Source organism: Terrapene carolina, unplaced genomic scaffold (assembly GCF_002925995.2).
Source record: "Terrapene carolina triunguis isolate 2854851 unplaced genomic scaffold, T_m_triunguis-2.0 Scaffold233, whole genome shotgun sequence".
Classification (NCBI taxonomy): Eukaryota; Metazoa; Chordata; order Testudines; family Emydidae; genus Terrapene; species Terrapene triunguis.
Genome location: NW_020664584.1, coordinates 823,501 through 842,034, shown reverse-complemented (window position 1 = coordinate 842,034; position 18,534 = coordinate 823,501). Strand labels below are relative to the sequence as shown.

Genomic DNA, 18,534 nt, shown 5'->3' with positions numbered 1-18,534 from the left:
CAGTGTGAAACAACATCTCACCAGGCCTACTCTGCGAGAACATGTTCTTATTTTCTACAGGGGCTGTGTAGGCAATCATGTTTAATTCCTGCACTCATTTTTAATGTCTAATTACATTCCCCACTAGAGGGCAGACACGACACACATTTGAATCTGAAATTTTATTGAACCATTAACCCCATGACTACATTGCAATCTCCTCAGAGTTAATGGATTATACAACACAGGGCAGGTTTAGCATCTCACTAAGAATAGTCTGACCTGCCTACCGGAGCATGGTGCAGCCTTTCAGCAAAGCTTTAACATATGCTAAAGAGCAGGATCTTACATTATAGGGTAGACACAGTGCAAAGAGCTAGCCGTGCAAGAGACCCCCCCGGTTCTGCCCTGCTTATCCTTAACTATATATAAAAGCTAATCACATCAGTTTGTATCTCAGTCTCTCAGCCAGACAAGCAGCCAAGACAAAGTGCTGTGTTTTTTCCCAGTAGATGTGTATGTAAAAAATAATTCCTAAAATACCACAGTCCAAACTTGTATCATTTCTGCCATCTCCAATGTCTGGGGCATATGCTGAATTCCAGAGTTCCCAAATGAACAAAGATAATGAATGAGACTGCAAGTCTGTCACGGATTCCATGACTTTCTGTGACCTCCGTGACTTCTGCAGCGGCTGGTGCTGGCTCGGGGGCTTCCCAAGCCGGGCAGCCCCTGGGCCAGCAGCAGCAGTTTGGGTGTGTGGGAGGGGGCTCAGGGTTAGGGGCAGGCATTGGGAGGAGCGGGGGGCGCTTACCTTGGGGTGAGGGGGCTCCCCGGCTCCCACTGGCATGGCCCTGCAGCTTCTAGGTGATGGAAGAGCCAGGGGGCTCCGTGCGCTGCCCGCAGGCCCTGCCCTCTCAGCTCCCATTGGCTGTGGTTCCCAGCCAATGGGAGCTGCGCAGCCGGCACTTGTGGCGGGAGCAGCACGCGGAATTCCCTGGCCCCTCCACCGCCTAGGAGCTGTAGGGACATGCAAAGTCGGGTAGGTAGCTTGACAGCCCCACCAACCCCCCACCCCCTCCCCCCCAGCACCAGCAGGGATCCCAGGCTGTGCATCGCTGCCCCCCCCAGCACTAGTGGGGGTCCTGGGCCACCTCCCCCAGCACCCATGGCACCCCCTGGACCACCTCCCCCAGAGCACCCATGGCCCCCCGCCCAAGTTTTAGTTAGGGGTATACAGTAAAAGTCATGGACAGGTCTCAGGCTGTGAATTTTTGTTTGCTGCCCATGACTTTTACTAAAAATACTCATGACTAAAACGTAGCCTTAATAATGAATACTATGATCCACACAAAATGTTCAGAGACAAGTCTCCTATGTTGGAAGTGCTCCCTCCCTAAGTATTGATGGGAGTGCAGGAGAAGTTCAGCTAGCTCATTTAGGGCTTGATCCTGCAACGTGCAGAGCACGCTGGCTCTTATCTAGTGAAACACTTATGCTTAAGGTTAAACACATGCTTGTGAGTAAGCCCATTAACTTCAATTGGCTAGCCACCTGCTTAAATGTTTATGCTTCTCTGTATCAGGGCCAGAGTCCTCCACACCATGTAGGAACAAGTGCTTGCTCAGAAGCCCATATGGAATCTAGACACATGAGCTCTGTGCCAGGCAGGGCTTTGGAGCTGTGCTCTGGCTCCGCTCCAGGCAAAAACCTGCAGTTCCACTGCTCTGGAGCTGCTCTGGGCTCCAGCTCCAGGCTCCGCTCCAGAACCCTGGTGCCAGGACTTTGTAAGAGAATGTGAGGGACTCCAGGCCTAGGAGATTGCATGGGAGCTGCAGATGCTGCACAACAGAAGGTCTTGCTGGAGAATGTTTTGAACCACACCCAGCAGCTGGAGAACACCTGCCACCATTCTGACTTGCAAAGGCACAAACAAGCACTCAGTGCAGCCCCAAGCAATACCCCAAAACTCACAGTGTATGCCCAGCCCTAGCCCAAAACCACTGAGACCTGGAAGAGCACTCCTGTAATGAACATGCCAAGCTTCTCAGCACAGGGGTGGAGACTTGCAGTACTGGAATGCTTCAGCTACACATGAGCCAGGATGGCCAGAGGCACTAGACACAAATTCTCTGGGCTTAGGAGACTCCCTGCACCACTCTGTCCACAGACTGCTGCAAACCAGCTGAAATCAGGGTCCTGGGGGCAGTCCTTGCTCAGCAGTGGCCATTCATTTCTTGGATTTTTCCATGGGTTTAGCTGATTGCTAGGACTATATTTGTGCTGCCCCCGTCTCTCGGGAGTTGCCAATCTGCTGAGTCACTTCCTCTTTTCAGACCTTTCTTTTCCCTTTATCCTCTTTCTCTGGAAAGTGCTTTATGAGGCAGTATAGTGGACAGAATGTGACTCATCTGCACCTGGCTTTTCATTTGATGGTACTTGGGATGCTAAATGCTGCAGCCAGGGTCCAACAGTGTCTGCTAGTATGTGTCTAGCTACTATGCAGCTCTGAGTGCTCCCTGGGAAATGGCCTGGATCTGGAGCAATACCCAGCCTCTGTTATTTATACACCAGACTCCTCTCCTTGAGGATGCTCCACTTCCGTCATGGCAGTGACTTTGTTTTTCCTGTTACATAGTCTCCTTGTGGCCAAAGCTTTCCTGTATTAGATCAGATGGTGGCAGTAGCACGCCTCCCTAAAATGGTGATGCAGCCGGATCTGTGTGTGGCTATGCTCATTCCCGAGAGTAGGAAGAGGGCAAGACAAATAGCCAACAAGGAAGGGGGTCAAAGTGACAATCTGTCCTTGTAACACAGCTAGCCAGAGCGCCAACAGCCATGCTGGGTATTCTGCTGTGCTTAGGGGGCTACTCTGCTGTTGCTGCACCTGATAATTGGTGCTAGAAGGGTCATACAATTCATGGGCAATTGCATGAACACACTCATGGGATCATGTTACCGATCACAGTGCTCCCACGCCCACCAGCCCTGCTGGTTTAGTGTGGGAATCAGTACATTCTCACTGCGATCTCAGGCTGTCTCCTCTGTAAGCACAAGTGCAATCAAAGCCCTTTGAAAATGCAAAGCACCATAGAAGTGCTCAGTATTATTATTGGGATGGGTTGGTGATTTGCCCCATTAACCCCCATAGTTCTTCTCAGCGGTGGGTAATGAGGACTATGCCACTTGTATTTATGTTGGGCAGAGGAATGGCCACTGGATTGGGCTGGCGCCTGGTCTGGGAACGAAGTTAAGACCCTTGTTCTCCGGCGACTGAGAAACTTTGGCTCATCTGCTACTGAGGTCTTGTCCTTGGTAGTATGGCTGTAATTGCTTCATCCCCTGCCTTAAGCCTGTCTCCCCTCCCTGAGGCTCTCCTCTTCCTCATTCTGCAGCCGCTTCCTAGGCCAGCCCCTCATCCCCACCAACCACCAGGCATTCATGGTTCTCCAATAACACACACCATCCCTACGGCTTATTTGACAGGAGTGTAATTTCTCTGTAGGCTCTTGTTACACATTTGCCTAGAAGGGGGGGTCCCACTGGGACTGGGGGACTGCGATCCTGCGGGGAGGCCTTGCCAGGAATGGGCACAACTGAGGCCATGGCTCGTGTAGCAGTTCAGGTGAGTGAAGCGGGAGAGTTAGTAGCAAAGCCTGAAGAGTTAATTTCTGAAGCACTACACTACCCCTCTGTTTCTGCACCACTCTCCTGGCTGACTGAAGAACGTGCTGAGGGAAGCCGTCTCTCCGCTCCTTGGGATGGGGAGACAGCTCAGGTTGTACTGAGCAGGCGTCAAACAACCAGCAGCCTTCCTTCCTCTCATGCTGGCAGGTCCATGCGGAGGGTGGATGAGGAGAGAGCAGGGAGCCTGCTGCTAGCTTCTGGCCGCCTGTGCTTCAGGACTGTCCTCCTGGGGCTCATCCTCATCTGACTGCACCACGGGGGTCTCAGCCCCCTCCTCGCTGGTGTCCAGGCTGTTCAGGTCTGTGGACACGGAGGATGTGGACGAGATCCGGGATTTGATCTCGGCCGCATTGGGCACTTGCAGGGTGATTTCCTCCTGGTAGTGGCTGGGCTCTGCCCAAGGAGAGAGGCAAGATTAGCAGAAGAAACCAACATGCTAGCATCTTTGCAGGCCTTGTGCCCAGCCCCCTTCACCTCCACCATACCCCTCTGCAGGCAGGCTGTGCCTTCATCCCTTTCCCAGCCCATTGCAGGGGCTATAGATGTGCAGAGCGCCATTTCAGCAGGGGCAGCGACTCTGGTACACAATGTTTCTAGGCCCTTTAGGAGGAAAGGCGATGAGGCTGGAACTATCCCTATCAGGAGAGGTGGGGGGTAGGAGGGATTTGGGTGGGAGTCACTGGGCTCAAAATTCTTATTGTCCATGAGCAGAGAGACATGAGCTGGCCGTAAGCAGGACTGAGCTGCTGAGCTACCGATCCCTTAGCCCGACTTTGATCCCCAGCACGAGCCAGGCTGCTGCCAGAGCCGGGTCTCCTTCCCCAGTCCCAGACTTTGGCAGCAGGGCATGTGCCTCACATTCCTTCCCCATTTTTGGCAGTGGAGCCTTTTCCGTCTCGCTTGTAAAATTCCAGCTTGGGGCCTTCACGTGTGAGGCCGTTTAACTGGAACAGAGGAGAATCTGCCGCTAAATGGCTTGACTCATTCTCAGAGTGACTCATTCTCAGAGTCTCTGCAAGGAGTGCAGTATGGGGTGATCAGGCTGCCGATGCCGCCTCCTCCTCCCCCATTGGGGTCCCCCTCCCCAGGCAATGAGCTCAACACAGGGTAACTGGGGTCTGCATGGCTCCCCACTCCCCATGTGAGGAGCCCAGCCTGGGGCCACGATGGTGCTGACACTGCCCCCAACAGGGAGCTCAATGCAAGACAGTCAGGGTCTTGGCACCCCCACACTTTGTGCAGAGAGCTCAGCATGGGCAATCAGGGCCCAGGGGAGAGTGAGCATGTGAGGAGTGCAGCAGGGTGTGATAGAACAGTGGCTGCTCTAGAGCAGTTTGGGGGGACAAGAATTCAGTCTTACAAACCCTAAAAAGCTCAGAGTGCACCTCAGCCCTGGAAAACTTGGATCCGTAATTCTCTGCTCCCAGCAATGGTGGCTGTAGTGTAGACAGGGGACAGGTGTTTGTACAACAGTATCCTTCCCTAAGATTAGATGTCGTGATGCTGAAAATGCCTGTGCCCTTTCTACACGGCAGCCTCCATTGCTCATATTGCTGATGGAGCTGTACTAGCGGAGCTGTGCGGGTGTGAACTTTTCCAATCCCACAGGCCAAAGCCCCAAGTTTGTTGCCCTTCAGGACTGAAGAGAGTCACAGCAGGGCTTGGACTGGATCGACGAACTGACCAGCTGGCGTGAAGGTTGGGGGGCAGCAGGGAGCAAACAGGGAGGGTTGCGTACATACCTGGCAGGAGACCGGCAACATTGTTATCCTCTGTCCCACAGCTGAGAAACACGTCCACGGTGTCCTGGTCAGACAGGTCCATCATCTCCATCTGCTCCAGCATGTCCACATTCACCTCCATGGAGGAAATGCTGCCCAGTGGAGCTGCAGAGACACGGGCCAGAAAACAAGGGAGGGCCCATCACTAGTGCCAGCCAGATGAGAACCTATTAGCCCTGGACCAGCAGCACTGAGAAGACAATGCCATGGGAGGCCAGCTTGTGGGACTAGCCTACTGGCTTGTTTATAGTGTGAGCTCTTCAGGGCCCTTATCTTTATGACCTGTTCAGGGCTCTATAAATAACAGGTCACCCCCTCTGCACTGCCTTCCATCCCATTCTGTGTGTGACAGACACCTCCCCCTAGCCCCGGGCGGGCGGCACTTACGTCTCCTGTGCTCTATCTGCAGGTGGGACATGGGGAAGAAGAAATCCACATCATGCTGGAAAACCTCCTCAAAGAACTTCTGCCTGTCACGTAATTTGAGCTGCTGCTGCATCTGCTCTGGCTCCAGTCCCCGCTGCCCATGCTCCATGTCAGCTGTAGAGGAACAAGGTGGAAGATCAGGCACAGGCTAGATGCAGTCAGATGGGGCATGGGAGATCAGCCAAGGCCAAGAAGGGCTGCATAAGTCCACCCTATTCCTTCTATCAGTGTCCTGCAGGATAGGTATTGGTCTCCTGCTCTACTTTATCCATGGGGGTGCATTGTGATTTGGTAGCAATGGAAGAGGTATTACAGGCCATGGAGCTTGCTCCAGCAGTGCAATCTGTGCTGGGGGCCACTACTACTGACTCTGCTCCTGTGATACAGCCCAGTGTGGTGTCCACAGCTGCAATGACTGTCTCATACTTTGGGCTTCCCCACCTTTCTTCCAGGGTTCTCAAAGCGCTCTACAAACTTTAACTCTCACCCCCTCCGTGAGAGGGGATTAGTGTTCTGTTATCCTCATTTTCCAGAGAGGGAAACTGAGGCACGGAAAGCAGACGTGACTTGCCCAGGGTCACCCAGTATCAGAGCCAGGAATAGAATCAGGTCCTCCTGACTCACAAGCCTCTGCTCTAACCACTAATCAGCGGTTCTCAAACTGTGGGTCGGGACCCCAAAGTGGGTTGCAACCCCATTTTAATGGGGTCACCAGGGCCAGCATTAGACTTGCTGGGACCCAGGGCTTGGGCTCCGGCCCCCTGTCCGTCCCCCCCAGGGCAGTGGGGCTCAGGCTCCAACCCCCTCTCTTCCCCCACCCGGGGCAGCAGGGCTCAGGCTCCGGCCCTCCACCCCCGGGGTCATGTAGTAATTTTGTTGTCAGAAAGGAGTTGTGGTACAATGACGTTTGAGAACCCCTGCACTAGATGACACTCCTGCCTTGCTTGGCAGAGAAGAAACATGGCAGCCCAGATGTTGACTGTTCAGGACTGTAACCAGAGTGCTCAGGTGTGCGTGATATGGGGTAGTCTCAGCTCCAGCCTGTCACACTCTGGTTTTCCTGCTGCCTAACAAAGGGTTAACCAGAGAGTTGCCTTTGAATATTAACACAGCAGAAACTCTCCCAGGAACAGGAACTGACCCTGAGTGCCAGGGATACTGGACTGAGAAATGTGATAGTAATAAAATGGCATTAACACCCCCACCTCCGCCTACAAACACTCCCCTCCGTACACCAGTCTATAATCCCAGTCCCCCCCACACACACACACACATACAGACAAACAGGCTCCTCCATTCGCCCCACCCCCCTTCACACACAGCCAGCCTGGATCTTTGCATTTGCATTCCTTTCATCCCTCCCATGGTTTAACTCTGCTCCCAAGAGCAATGAGGAGCCACTGAGGGAAGAGGGCTGAGCCCTCCGCAGGGAACAAGGTGATGGAGGGCCAGTTCCTCCTAAGCACAGCAGGGCCTGTCTCTGTCCCTCCCGCTTTAGGAAAGCAGAGGAGCAAAGAACCTGCAGCCCTTCTAGCTTGGCCAATTGGTTTCCTGGGCCCAGATCCGCTAAGGTGTTTGAGTTCAATGGAATTTAGGAGCCTAAATACCTTTGAGGAACTGGACCTTGCTGGTTTATTCCAGCAGCTGCCTGGATGCTCCCAGACTGGAGTCTCATTCCAGGATCCGACTCTGCTACTCTTGGCCAGGCAAGGAAAATGTGACAACCCAGCCGGGCAGGGCAGAAACCAAGGAAACCAAACAAACATTCTAGCCTGTCCCCATCCCAGCACTGACCAAACCCACCTCCTGCTGCCGGAAGCGGGGGCAGGGGGGAACCCAGCAAAGGGCAGCAATTGCATGGGATCCCCACCCTGGCTGGCGGGGGCTGTGTCTGTATCAGGACCAGAATGTTATAACATAGGACCCCAGAGGAAACAAACTTCTTCTTCCCTCCCCCCCAACACCTGCCCCAGGGAAACCCCTCAGGGCTAAACTCCCTGCCCAGACACCTGCCCCAGGGACACCCAGCAGGGCTAAATTCCCCCCCTCCCAATACCTGCCATAGGGAAACCTCTTAAGGGTAACCTTCTTCCCCATCAGACATCTGCCCCAGGGAAACCCCTCAGGACTATTCTCCGTCCCCTACCCCCCACACACACACCTGCTGCAGGGAAACCCTTCAAAGCTAAACACCCCCCTCCAGACACCTGCCCCAGGGAAACCCCTCAGGGCTAAACTCTTGCATCTGAAACATACCAAACAGGAACCAGCTGCCAACGCTGTGTGACTTATACTCCTGGTGACCTGCACGTTTCCCCCGGGGTTCTGTATTCATTTCTGGTTCTGCTTGTCCCATTACTGCTGGGCCCATTTCCAGGCTCCAACGCACCTGGCATAAGTTCTGGTTCCAAGATGCCCAGCCCAGGTCTAGGCCTCCCCACTTACTGCAGCCAGAGAGCTCAGTGCCAGCCCCTGCTGCTGTCTGTCTCCTTGTCCATCGCCAAGGGCTGGGCTGGCAAGGTGCCCATGAGCCAGGATCTCACACACTTTGCCAAGAGACTAAACCCCGTGTTGAAAGCGCCTTAACAACATGTCGAGATTAAGCCCATTTTACTTTCCTTGCTGGTCTCACCATCTGCTGCTGCACTGGCCAGGAGCTCATTCTCCTCCTTATCCTGGGGCAGGGCCACACAGAATCTAAGCCCCCCCACCCCTTCGATCCCACACATACTCGCTAATCCATCAGCAACTCCAGAGCTGTGTCAGAGAGTCTGGGAGGCAGAGAAGGGCTGGGGGAACAGCTATGGCACAGAGGCAGGAAGGAGACTGGGGTGGTCTAATTACAAAGCTCTGGGCTGCACAAAGAACAGGTTAACCCTGGAGGATTGTCTCTCCCTCAATTAGCATCGAGGTAACTCTGGGCCCCTTTGGCAGCCCCTGCAGGGTAGCTAATGACTAAGGCTATGATTTAGTCATGGAGGCCACAGCAGTCACGGATTCCGTGACTTTCCTGCACCTCCATGACGTCTAGGGCTTCAGGAGGCGGAGACGGGACTGTGCGTCCCTGCCCTGAAACTGGGGCTGGCTGGAACCAGGACGCTGCAGCCCTAGCCCCACAGCTTCCGCCAGGAGCTTCAGCCAGGGATGCACTCCCCAGCCCCACGGTGTCCCGGGCTTGGCGGGGGCTGCAGATGGAGCCGCGCGCCCTAGCCCTGCGGTGTCCCAGGCTTGGCGGGGGCTGCAGCCAGGGCCGAGCACTCAAACCCTGCGGTGTTCCAGGCTTGGCAGGGGCTGCAGCCGGGGCTGTGTGCCCCTGCCCGCCGGCTGCACTGGGGACAGTGCATCCCCCTCGCAGCTTCCATGGCCATACGCCACCCCCAGCTGTGGCTGAGGCTTGGTGGGAGCTGCAGCCAGGGCCACACACCCCTGTCCCGTAGCTGTGGCCCGCTGGTGTGGGGGCTCGGCCTGACCATCCCCTCTGCGATGGGACTCCATTCTTCCCCCCTACATACCCCTGCCCCCAGGGTATTTTTAGTAATGTCACGGACAGGTCACCGGCTCCGTGAATTTTTGTTTATTGCCCGTGACCTGTCCGTGACTTTTACTAAAATAACCATGATAAAATCTTAGCCTTACTAATGACACAGCCCAGCTGCATGGAGCCTGCCCTATTGTGCTTTCCCACCAGGGCAGAGTCACCAGCTTCCCACTGCTCCAGGAAAGCTGCAGCTGTAGCATTGTTGGAATCCCCGGCTAACAGGCTGGACCATCCAGTGGCTTGTCACAATTTTCCCAGGGAAAGTGGCCAGCAAATTCGAGTAGTGCAGAGAAGCCAAGGTTCAGGTACTGGGGGTGTTAAGCAGCTCTAGTGAAACCCCTGAGAGCTGGGGACACTTTGGAGAAGGTGATCCTGAAGTTCTTGCACCTCACACTCCTTCCCAAGGGCCCTCATTCCCCATATCCTTGGCATCAACAGCGTCCACAACCACAGGCTGGCTTCCACAACCACAGCGTGACTCTTACTATGTATTTGTACAGCACCTAGCACAGCGGGGCCTGTCCTCAGGCAGGGTCCCTAGATACTATTGCAATATCAATATGAACCTAACAGATTAATAATACTGCTGTTTGGGGGCCCAACAGCCGATATGTTACAACTTCACTTTCCAGTAGAGCAACAAGCACCATGTGATCTACTTGGTGCACCTATTCCATTGGAACAGGGGACACAGTGGAAACAGGGACACACTGACCCCAGTCACTCTAGTATTGGAGGAAAGCACAGTGCCCTGGGTTCCCTTTGATTTGAGCCCTGTCTGTAGAGGTGAGCTCCCAACCTCTGCCAGGAGGAGGCACTGTCTGTATGCAGAGGGGAAGGGGGAACGCACAGCTATTCCAGTCTCAGGCCCTCCCTGCAAGAACATTGCAGGATAAAGGGTAAGGCCATCCTAAGAGTTTGCAATTTTCTACACTGTTAATGCACACATTGTACATCTCTCTCCCAAGACATGACAATTACAACCATGGGATGTTCCAGGCACCCAGGAGGAGATGCAGGGAGGTGGCATGGGTTGGTACACTCACAGCTGGTGCTGGTGTGTTACTCTCACTCAAGAGCTGTGCTAGAGCCTCAGTGGGGAAGATGTGCCTGCATTTATTAGCAAACTTGTCTGTAAATTCCTTGGCGAGCTTTTATTAGCCAGCTGAGTAGCCGGCACTGAAATACCATTATGTAACTAAGGCAGGCATCAAGCAAGATGTGCAGCGGGGTGACTGACTGGTGACTGCAGTGAGAAACAAAGATGGAGCCTTTTCCCCCACTTCCTCATCTCAGCTCCCTCTCTCCCCTCCCCCTCGCTCTGTTCCTGTATCTCAGGCACTCTAGGAGGCCAAGAGCTCTGCTCATGTATTTGCAGCTAAATAACTGCCATGGAGGAAATAAAAGAGACTAACATTCCCTGTCTCTGCCCTTCGCCATGTGACTGATGGTCACATTCTCCTCGCTGTCAGTCGCTGTGATTGTCTCATCAGGATGGCATGTTCCCAGCAAGTGACACACACACTCACACAATGCAGCCCCTGTGCGCTGCAGGGAATTCATTCTGAGGTTTAAATACCTGCTGGTGGTCTTTTTTACAAGGCACTCAACCAATGGGCTGAGGCTTATGCACATTCGCAGCTGGGACACAGCACTGCCTTTCCTGGATCACTGACCCCCCAACACGTCAGCCTGTCACTTCCCAAGAGCGTGAAATGGCACCAGGCTCCCTGCTGCCTTCAAATCCTTCCGGCTCTTGCTGCTCATTAGGCATCAAAGCCTATAGAAGAACTGGACCTGAATGCAAGTGTGGGGACTGAAGGGAGAGGAGCCAGCCTACCACAGGCCCGTGAGAAGGAAACAGATATGGGGATTTCCTTCTTCTGCCATTGCTCGGTTTCTTCGGTCCCAGGCTCTCCCAGCAGCAGGAAGCAATGTAAGGAGCCAGGGGAGGTGTTCTGGCTCCAGAGACTCCAGTGCCACCCTGCCTTCGCAAGATGTACTGAAAGAAACAGGGCAGATATGCTGGCTGGGTTGCACAGCTGGAATTCTCTGTCTCTCAGCACGAGACCCTGTAGGGTGACTGCAGAAAGGCCAGACATGGAAGGTGCTCAGCTCCTCTATTCCCCATCTTCCTGCAGGAAGCATAATAGTGAACAGTGCAGGAGTTCCAGCCACAAGGAGCTCCCAGTCCCAGCTATTCCACACCAGCAGGGAATGGTGCCGAGCATTGGCTTTGGGTAGCTCCCAGCGACTGAGGGTGACATGAGCCCTGGGAGTGATATGGCTGAATGGATTATTTGGGACACAGTGAGATCTTTTCATTGATTTCTTGGGCTGAGCACTGAGCACACGGCAGCTTGTCTGGCCGTGTTTCCGCTGGGAGTGGACATGTTTGTCATTTCCCCTTGTCCTGCTGGATCCTAGTACAAACCCCACTCTGTGCACCAGGCAGTCTGAATGGATGGGGGCGGGGGGCTTGTTAAAGGAGGCACAATCCAAGAGGAGATGGGGAGAAGGTTTTCATTAATTGATGTCTCTTTAAATCCCTTGAAAACTCCCCAAGAGATTAAAGAAACAGAGTAAGCCATGAATGGGGCAAAGTCAGGGGGAAAGGGGAGGTTAACAGAGTATAAATGAGGGAAGAAGGTACATTCTGCAGGGTGTGGATCAGTTCTCTAGGGAGCGACTCCAAGGAGCACAGCTTCACACCCGATCTGGCCATGCCATGACGGGGCATTCCCTCAAAAGCATCACCCCAGGCCCTGTGAACCGGAACAGGGACACACTGACCCCATTCACACTAGTGGTGGAGGAAATCACAATACCCTGGGCTCCCTTTGATTGAAGCCCTGTCTATAGAGGTGAACTCCCAACCCCTGCCAGAAGGAGGCATTACACGGAACAGGTCGGGACAGTGAGTGTGGGGGGAGCTCGCAGCTACTCCAGTCTGAGCCCCTCTCAGCAAGAACATTGCAGGATAAAGGATAAAGCCACCCTAAGAATTTGCGACTTCCTTCAGTCTCGGGGTGAGGCAGCTAGAACAGAACCATTGGAATGACCTAGAAGAGGCCTGTAGCGATGAGCTGACCATAAACTGGATGCCTGGAACCTGCCGAATGCTCCTGTACAAATTCTCTGCGCAGCCTCCCTCTCAGATTCCGCATCTGGCCTCGTACCGCAGCAAAAGGAAAAACTTAAACCCAAGCCTGCCGGGTGAGAGGGAGTGCACAGGACGGGGAGAGGGAGGGAAGTGGTTTTAGCAGAGACAGAGCAGGAAAAAACAGGAGGGCGGAGAGCAAGAGTATCAGTGGGGTGAGGAGGTGGCACCTTGTGATCCTGATTTCTGACATGGACTCTTCATGAATGGTATTCGGTATTCCAGCCAATCCTCAACTCCTCCGTGACTCCACACTAAAAATATCCCCATAGCCCAGAGCTCTCTCCCCAGCAGAGGCCACGTCACAAGACCCTGCTATTTACAGGGCCTGATTCACTTGACATAGAACCCTGAGCAGGATAAAGCCAGGAGCGCATTCGGGAAGATGAGAGGAGGTGGGGAGGCTCATAAGCCACACAGGGGATGTTTACATAGCCCAAGGCAGCGAACCTCCCAGCCCAGGTCGACAGACTCGGGCTACAGAAGCTCGCGCTAGTGCTCTAACAATAGCGTTGTAGACAGCGCTGTGAAGGTGCAGCACGAACTGGAGCTCGGGCTCTGAAGCCTAGGGATGGGGGTGGTCTTCACAGTCCAAGCTCCAGCACAAGCCACAACTTCAAAGTGCTGCCCACACAGCTATTTTTAGAGCGCTCGGGTGAGTCCTGCTAGCCTGCGTCTGTCGACCCGGGCTGGGAGGCTCGCTGCTGCAGGCTGCATGGACAGGCAGCCTCCACACCATGTTCTGCCCCACACACTGAAGCTTTTCCAAGTCCTGCTGAGAGGCTCATTAAAGGAGCTGGGATACCACCCTGTCTCTCCTCCCCAGCTTGGCCTGGAGCTGGCCTGGCTGTGCAGAGACCTTCACCGACTCACTGTCTGCCCGGCTCCATGGAGCTTCTCTATCCGGAACACTTGCTGCTTCAGGGGTTTGCTCCTGTCCTTAGGTTCCACCGGTGACAGGGAGAGCTGGCTCATTACAAAAGCAGCTTTGCCTCTCCTGGAATGGACACCTCCTCATCTATTATTGGGAGTGGACTACATCCACCCTGATCGAATTGGCCCTGTCAACACTGGTTCTCCACTTGTGAGGTAACTCCCTTCTCTTCCTGTGGCATTATATAATGCCTGCATCTGTAATTTTCACTCCATGCATCTGAAGAAGTGGGTTTTTTACCCATGAAAGCTTATGCTCAAATAAATCTGTTAGTCTTTAAGGTGCCACCGGACTCCTTGTTGTTTTTGTGGATACAGACTAACATGGCTACCCCCTGATAAGGGAGAGCTTTGCCCATCCGGATCAGACAATGGCCCAGCCAGCCCTGGGCCCGGTTTCTGGCAAAGGTCAGTGCCTGATGCTTCACAGGAAAGCAGCCTGCACCCCCACCAAAAGGAATGCCCCCAGCTGAGGGCACATCCCATAGGGCAAGCCCTTCCTACCATCCAGCAGCTTGAGATGTGACTGCCTGGATCTCAGCATGTAGAACTACTAATGATATTACAATGGGATGTGAAAGGATGGAGGCACCAATCACTATGGGGCGTACGGGAAGAGCGACTTCAGGGGAGGCTGGTGCATGGTGACTGCGAGATGGAGGCAGGGGGTTGGTGGCTGTGCAGAGGTGAGCGGCCAGGAAATAGGGATTGCAGAGCTGAGGGCTTTGGTGAGGGAGCTGCTGCTTGGTGGGGTGGAGAGGTGCCCTGCGTGGGGGGGTGGGGGTGGAGAGGAGCTGGTGGGTGGGTTGTATGAAGAGATGTGGGAAGGCGCTGGCGAAAGGGCGCTATAGGGTGTATGGAGGTATGTGGGAAGGCGCTGGTGTACAGGTTGTATGGCTGAATTGTTTGGGGAAGGACAGAGAAGGGCTATGCCCATGGGAGGAGATGGCTGTAGTGTCCATGGGACCATTGGTGGGGGGTACTCTGCCTGGTGCCTGTTCACAGCACGGTTTGCGGCTGCTGCCTGTGGAGTCTATGCTGCTCCAGCCGGGGCCTGGCGGCAGCTTCCGAGGATGAGCCAGAGCTAAAGAATTCACTAAAAAAGGAAAGGGTTCAGAGAGTCGTGTGCCGGGGGCAAGGCATGGGGGAGCAGAGCGCCACTGGGTTAGCACTTCCACACGGACAAAACCCCAACTCCCTCCGTCAGTCAGTACCTTTGTGTACATGTACACACACACAGACACACACAGAGGGGACTGACACAGACAGAACACAGGGAAGCGTCTAGACTAAACTGTGGCTGAGCAGTAATTGCTCATGTTTGACTGTAAATTTACAGAGCAAACATTTGGCTGAGAGAGATGCACACAGTGCAAGGCTGACCCAGGTGTGGCTGAGTGGGTGTGCAATGTAAGTGTGTGAGAGAAGGAGCGAGTGGGTGTAGGTGAAAGTTGTGTGAAACAGACGGGAAGTGTGTGTGAGTCACGGGTGACGGCCAGTGCCTGTGCCCATGATATATGACACTTTGGGGACGGGGGTGAATCAGCCGGTTTCTGTACAATAGTCAGGATTGTTCTGGGCTGTTGACCACTGCAAGATAATTGTGAATCCCTAACTCAGTGTTTTAAGTGGCTTGGGAAAATGGGAGGGGGGAGGGAGGGGTTTTATGACAATCCCAGCTGCAATAAATGTTCATGCACTGGCAGGGCAGTGCTTTCACCCTTAGTGAGCTGACTCAGTTTTAATTCTGTGACCCATGACGACCCTGCCCACTTTAAGTCCCCCTGAGCTGGGCCCACGAAAGAGCTGCAGTGTCAGCAGTGTGCCCCCCTCCTGCGCGAGGCTGCCCAGGCAGGAGGCAGCTGCTGTCTGTGTGCGGGGGTGAGCGGGCACCGGCCTCCGGCTGGCGGTAGTGACTGTGCCGGGGATGGAGCTGGGATACAGGGGGTTGCTCCAAGCCCCGCTCAGTGCAGCGGGCATCAGGAGCGTGCCCTCAGCCTCACGTGGGTCTCAACCCTGGGGCGCTGTCCGGGCCAGGGAGGGTTCCTGCTGGGGAACATTAGAGCCCTGGAGCAGAGCGTGCACCGGAGGGGGAGAGGGCGCCTCCGGCACATGTCCCTCCATGCCTGCTCCCGGACAGTCAGCGGCAGGGTGATCCCACCACCGAGCCAGGGGGGACCGTCGCTGGGAAGCCACCGGACAAATAACCACCCCCGCACCAGCCTTCCCGAGAGTGGACTTACAGGGCAGCCTCCTGCTCTGGCTGTGAGCTCCGGGTCCGGACATGACGGGCAGGCGGGCGCTGTCTGCTGCAGGCAGCCCGGGGCGCGCTCAGGGTTGGGCGGGTGCAGGGGGCGCTGCAGCCCGGGGCACGCTTATCTCTCCAGGCAGGGCAGGCAGCGCTCCAGCGGGGCTGGCCCGGCCGAGAGTGCAACTGGGGCTGCCTCCCGGGCCGGGCTGGCTGGGGCTCGGCAGACTGTACCAACTGCGTGATCCGGAAAGGGGGTGGGATTGCAGCTCGCACGGTCTCCGGGCTCCCGCTGGCTGTACCAAGGCCAGGCGCTGGAGCCTGGAGGAGGTGGGGGGCTGCCTGCGAGGGAGCGCGCGGGCAATCGCCTGTGGCTGCAGGGGAGGGAGCAGGAGATGCTGAGGTCCCCGTTAGGGCGGCTGGGAAGCAGGTGCAGGCGGGACCCAAGAGAGCAGCCTGCACCCGGCTGGAACGGGGGTGTCTATGGCGAGCTTCTCAGCTCTGACCCTGCAACCCCTCTGCCCCCTTCCAGGCAGTGCAGCGCTGGCCCTGTTTGCACAGGATGGGGGCTGGCCAGGAGCACAGTGTCACCCTGAGCTGAGTGGCTCTGGCGGGCATTGAGGAACCTTGCAGTAAGGGGGCACCAGGAGCTGGGGAGGAGAGGTGACCTGCCTGGGAGACCCAGGGGAAGCAAGTCAGGTTCCTTTTCTCACCCCTCCTTGGGCCGCAGCATGGAGCTGGGGCTGAGGCTCAACTGCAGCCCAAGGCCTGCCAGCAAAGGGAGCCAAAGAAGTGACACCAGCTGGGAAAAGCCAGCATCCCTGCTGTACCACGCTGCACTTACGGCAGAAGCGGGGTGAGGGTGGGATATCAGCTTCCCTCCATCCCAGTGCAACAGGCTGCAATTGCTGTGGAGAGAGCTCAGATATACAGAGCGCAGGAACTGGTGCATCTGGAAAACCGCCTCCCCCTGCCTGATGTTAATAATTAATGTCTTATGCTTCTCTATATGCACTGCGCATATGATCATTGAGCAGGCAATGGGCTGCAGACTCCATTCTTATCATAACTGATTCCCTGTTTCTCCAGTACACAGATTCCCTTAGAGGCCTCTGTCAGCCTCATATCCAGCATGTTTTCATCATTAGCTCTTTGGCTATCATTGAAACATGCTGGGCTTGATTCTGCTCCTAATGGAGTCAATGGCAGAGCTCTCAGGAGCAGGCCCTCTATTTCCTTCCTCTGTCTCCACAGAGTGACTCAGTCCCTCCGTAGTGCCAGTGCCTGCTCTGGGCAGATAGGATCTGATCACAGCCAGAATTCACAACTCCTCAGAGCATGATCTACTCCCCATTCTCTGCATGAAACAGCCAGAAAGGGAGTTTCCCACAACCATTGTCAGTCCCACCCTGACCCAGCCCACTGCCTCAGAGGGTTTGCATCACCGCATTACCAGACAAGTGAAGATCTGATGCCACTGGTTCCATCTGATGTAAGTTAAATTAATTCTGAGGTTTCAGTTTAGCCCATGTGATTATTTATCCACATCCAAAACCCACCCCAGAGTTCCACATGACTGTTTCTGTCCATAGCCTGGGGTCAGGATTAAAGAGCATTGGTAGGGGCCCAGGATTGGAAGAGCAGAGGGACTGCAGGTCAATACTATGGGGTCCCAGCAGAGTGTTTGTGAGGGGCTCATGATTAGAATAACAGGGCCACTGCAGATCTGGATTGAGGTACATTGGTAATGTACAGAAACCTCTTGCACTGCACCTATCAGTATTATGAGTGGCTTTAGCCAGTAGTATCACTTCCTCAAATTCCTGTCCCACACCTTCCTTTCTGACCTCCCTGATATACACTCTCAGCTATGGGAGCTAGAGTCCAGGGCCAGGGAATCAGCCCAGATCTCTGCTATAGTACGTCTCTTTTTCTAAATTGGCACCAGTCACTAGCGTGAGATTTAAGGCCAGATTCTGCCACTCTTATTCACAATGAGTATTCTCTTAGTCTGCGTAGTCCCTTTGATTTTAAATAGAGCTAATTGAAGACTAAGATACTACTCAGTGGGAATAAAAGAGGCATAATCTGGCAAATAATAAATAACACAGCAAACATGCACCCCTCTGCTGTTTCACTCTTTACTGTTTCCATGGCAAAGAGTATCTTAATTCTTAGAATTAAGCAACATCGCCCCCTGCATGTAGAGTACATTGAAGCATCCTGGCGTTTTATCATAGGGCCCCACTGCCTGTTGAGTATCAGTTTTACTCAAATTAACTTAATGTAAACCAGCCCTGCAAGTTCCAACCTGGTCCCCTCTGCTCTTGGCCATAAATGCCTGGCCTGGGGAGAAAGGAGAGAGGCAGAGATTTACTCCCCATTCTCTCGCGCTACACAGCAATCCATCAGGAATGGACACCACTGGCAAATGGACACAAGGGGTCAACAGCATGTAGCCCTGCCCAGGTTGAATCTTATTTCTCTCTGACAGGTACCTGAAGGGCCTGGCTCTTTTCTTTACACTGGCATCACTTGTGGGCCCCATCAATTCTCCTTGAAATGAACTGTCTCTCTCCAGGTCATCATAGTAACTAGTGCCCAAAATTACTGAGATGACATCATAGTCACAGGTCAGCTGCAAGACCCCATTGCAAACCTAGGGGGGGAAATGGCTCTTTCATCATCATGGCACAAAGTTCAGTTCCTGCCCGAGCTCCTGAGGCAAGCTGGTAATCTGAGCACTCTGATCGTCAGAATAAAATGCAACGTGACTTGTTCC

General features: G+C 54.4%; 1 protein-coding gene across 1 annotated transcript; it reads right to left on the bottom strand.

Annotated features, from left to right (window-relative positions):
• Nucleotides 1–1,266: 1,266 nt before the first annotated feature.
• Nucleotides 1,267–15,921, bottom strand: DBNDD2 (dysbindin domain containing 2). Its single transcript, XM_024201998.1, has 4 exons — nucleotides 15,748–15,921; nucleotides 5,835–5,987; nucleotides 5,409–5,552; nucleotides 1,267–4,059 (listed from the first exon to the last, which is right to left on the bottom strand). Exons 1-4 carry the CDS (start codon nucleotides 15,788–15,790, stop codon nucleotides 3,857–3,859), a joined length of 543 nt encoding a protein of 180 aa, XP_024057766.1. The 5' UTR covers nucleotides 15,791–15,921; the 3' UTR covers nucleotides 1,267–3,856.
• Nucleotides 15,922–18,534: the final 2,613 nt, after the last annotated feature.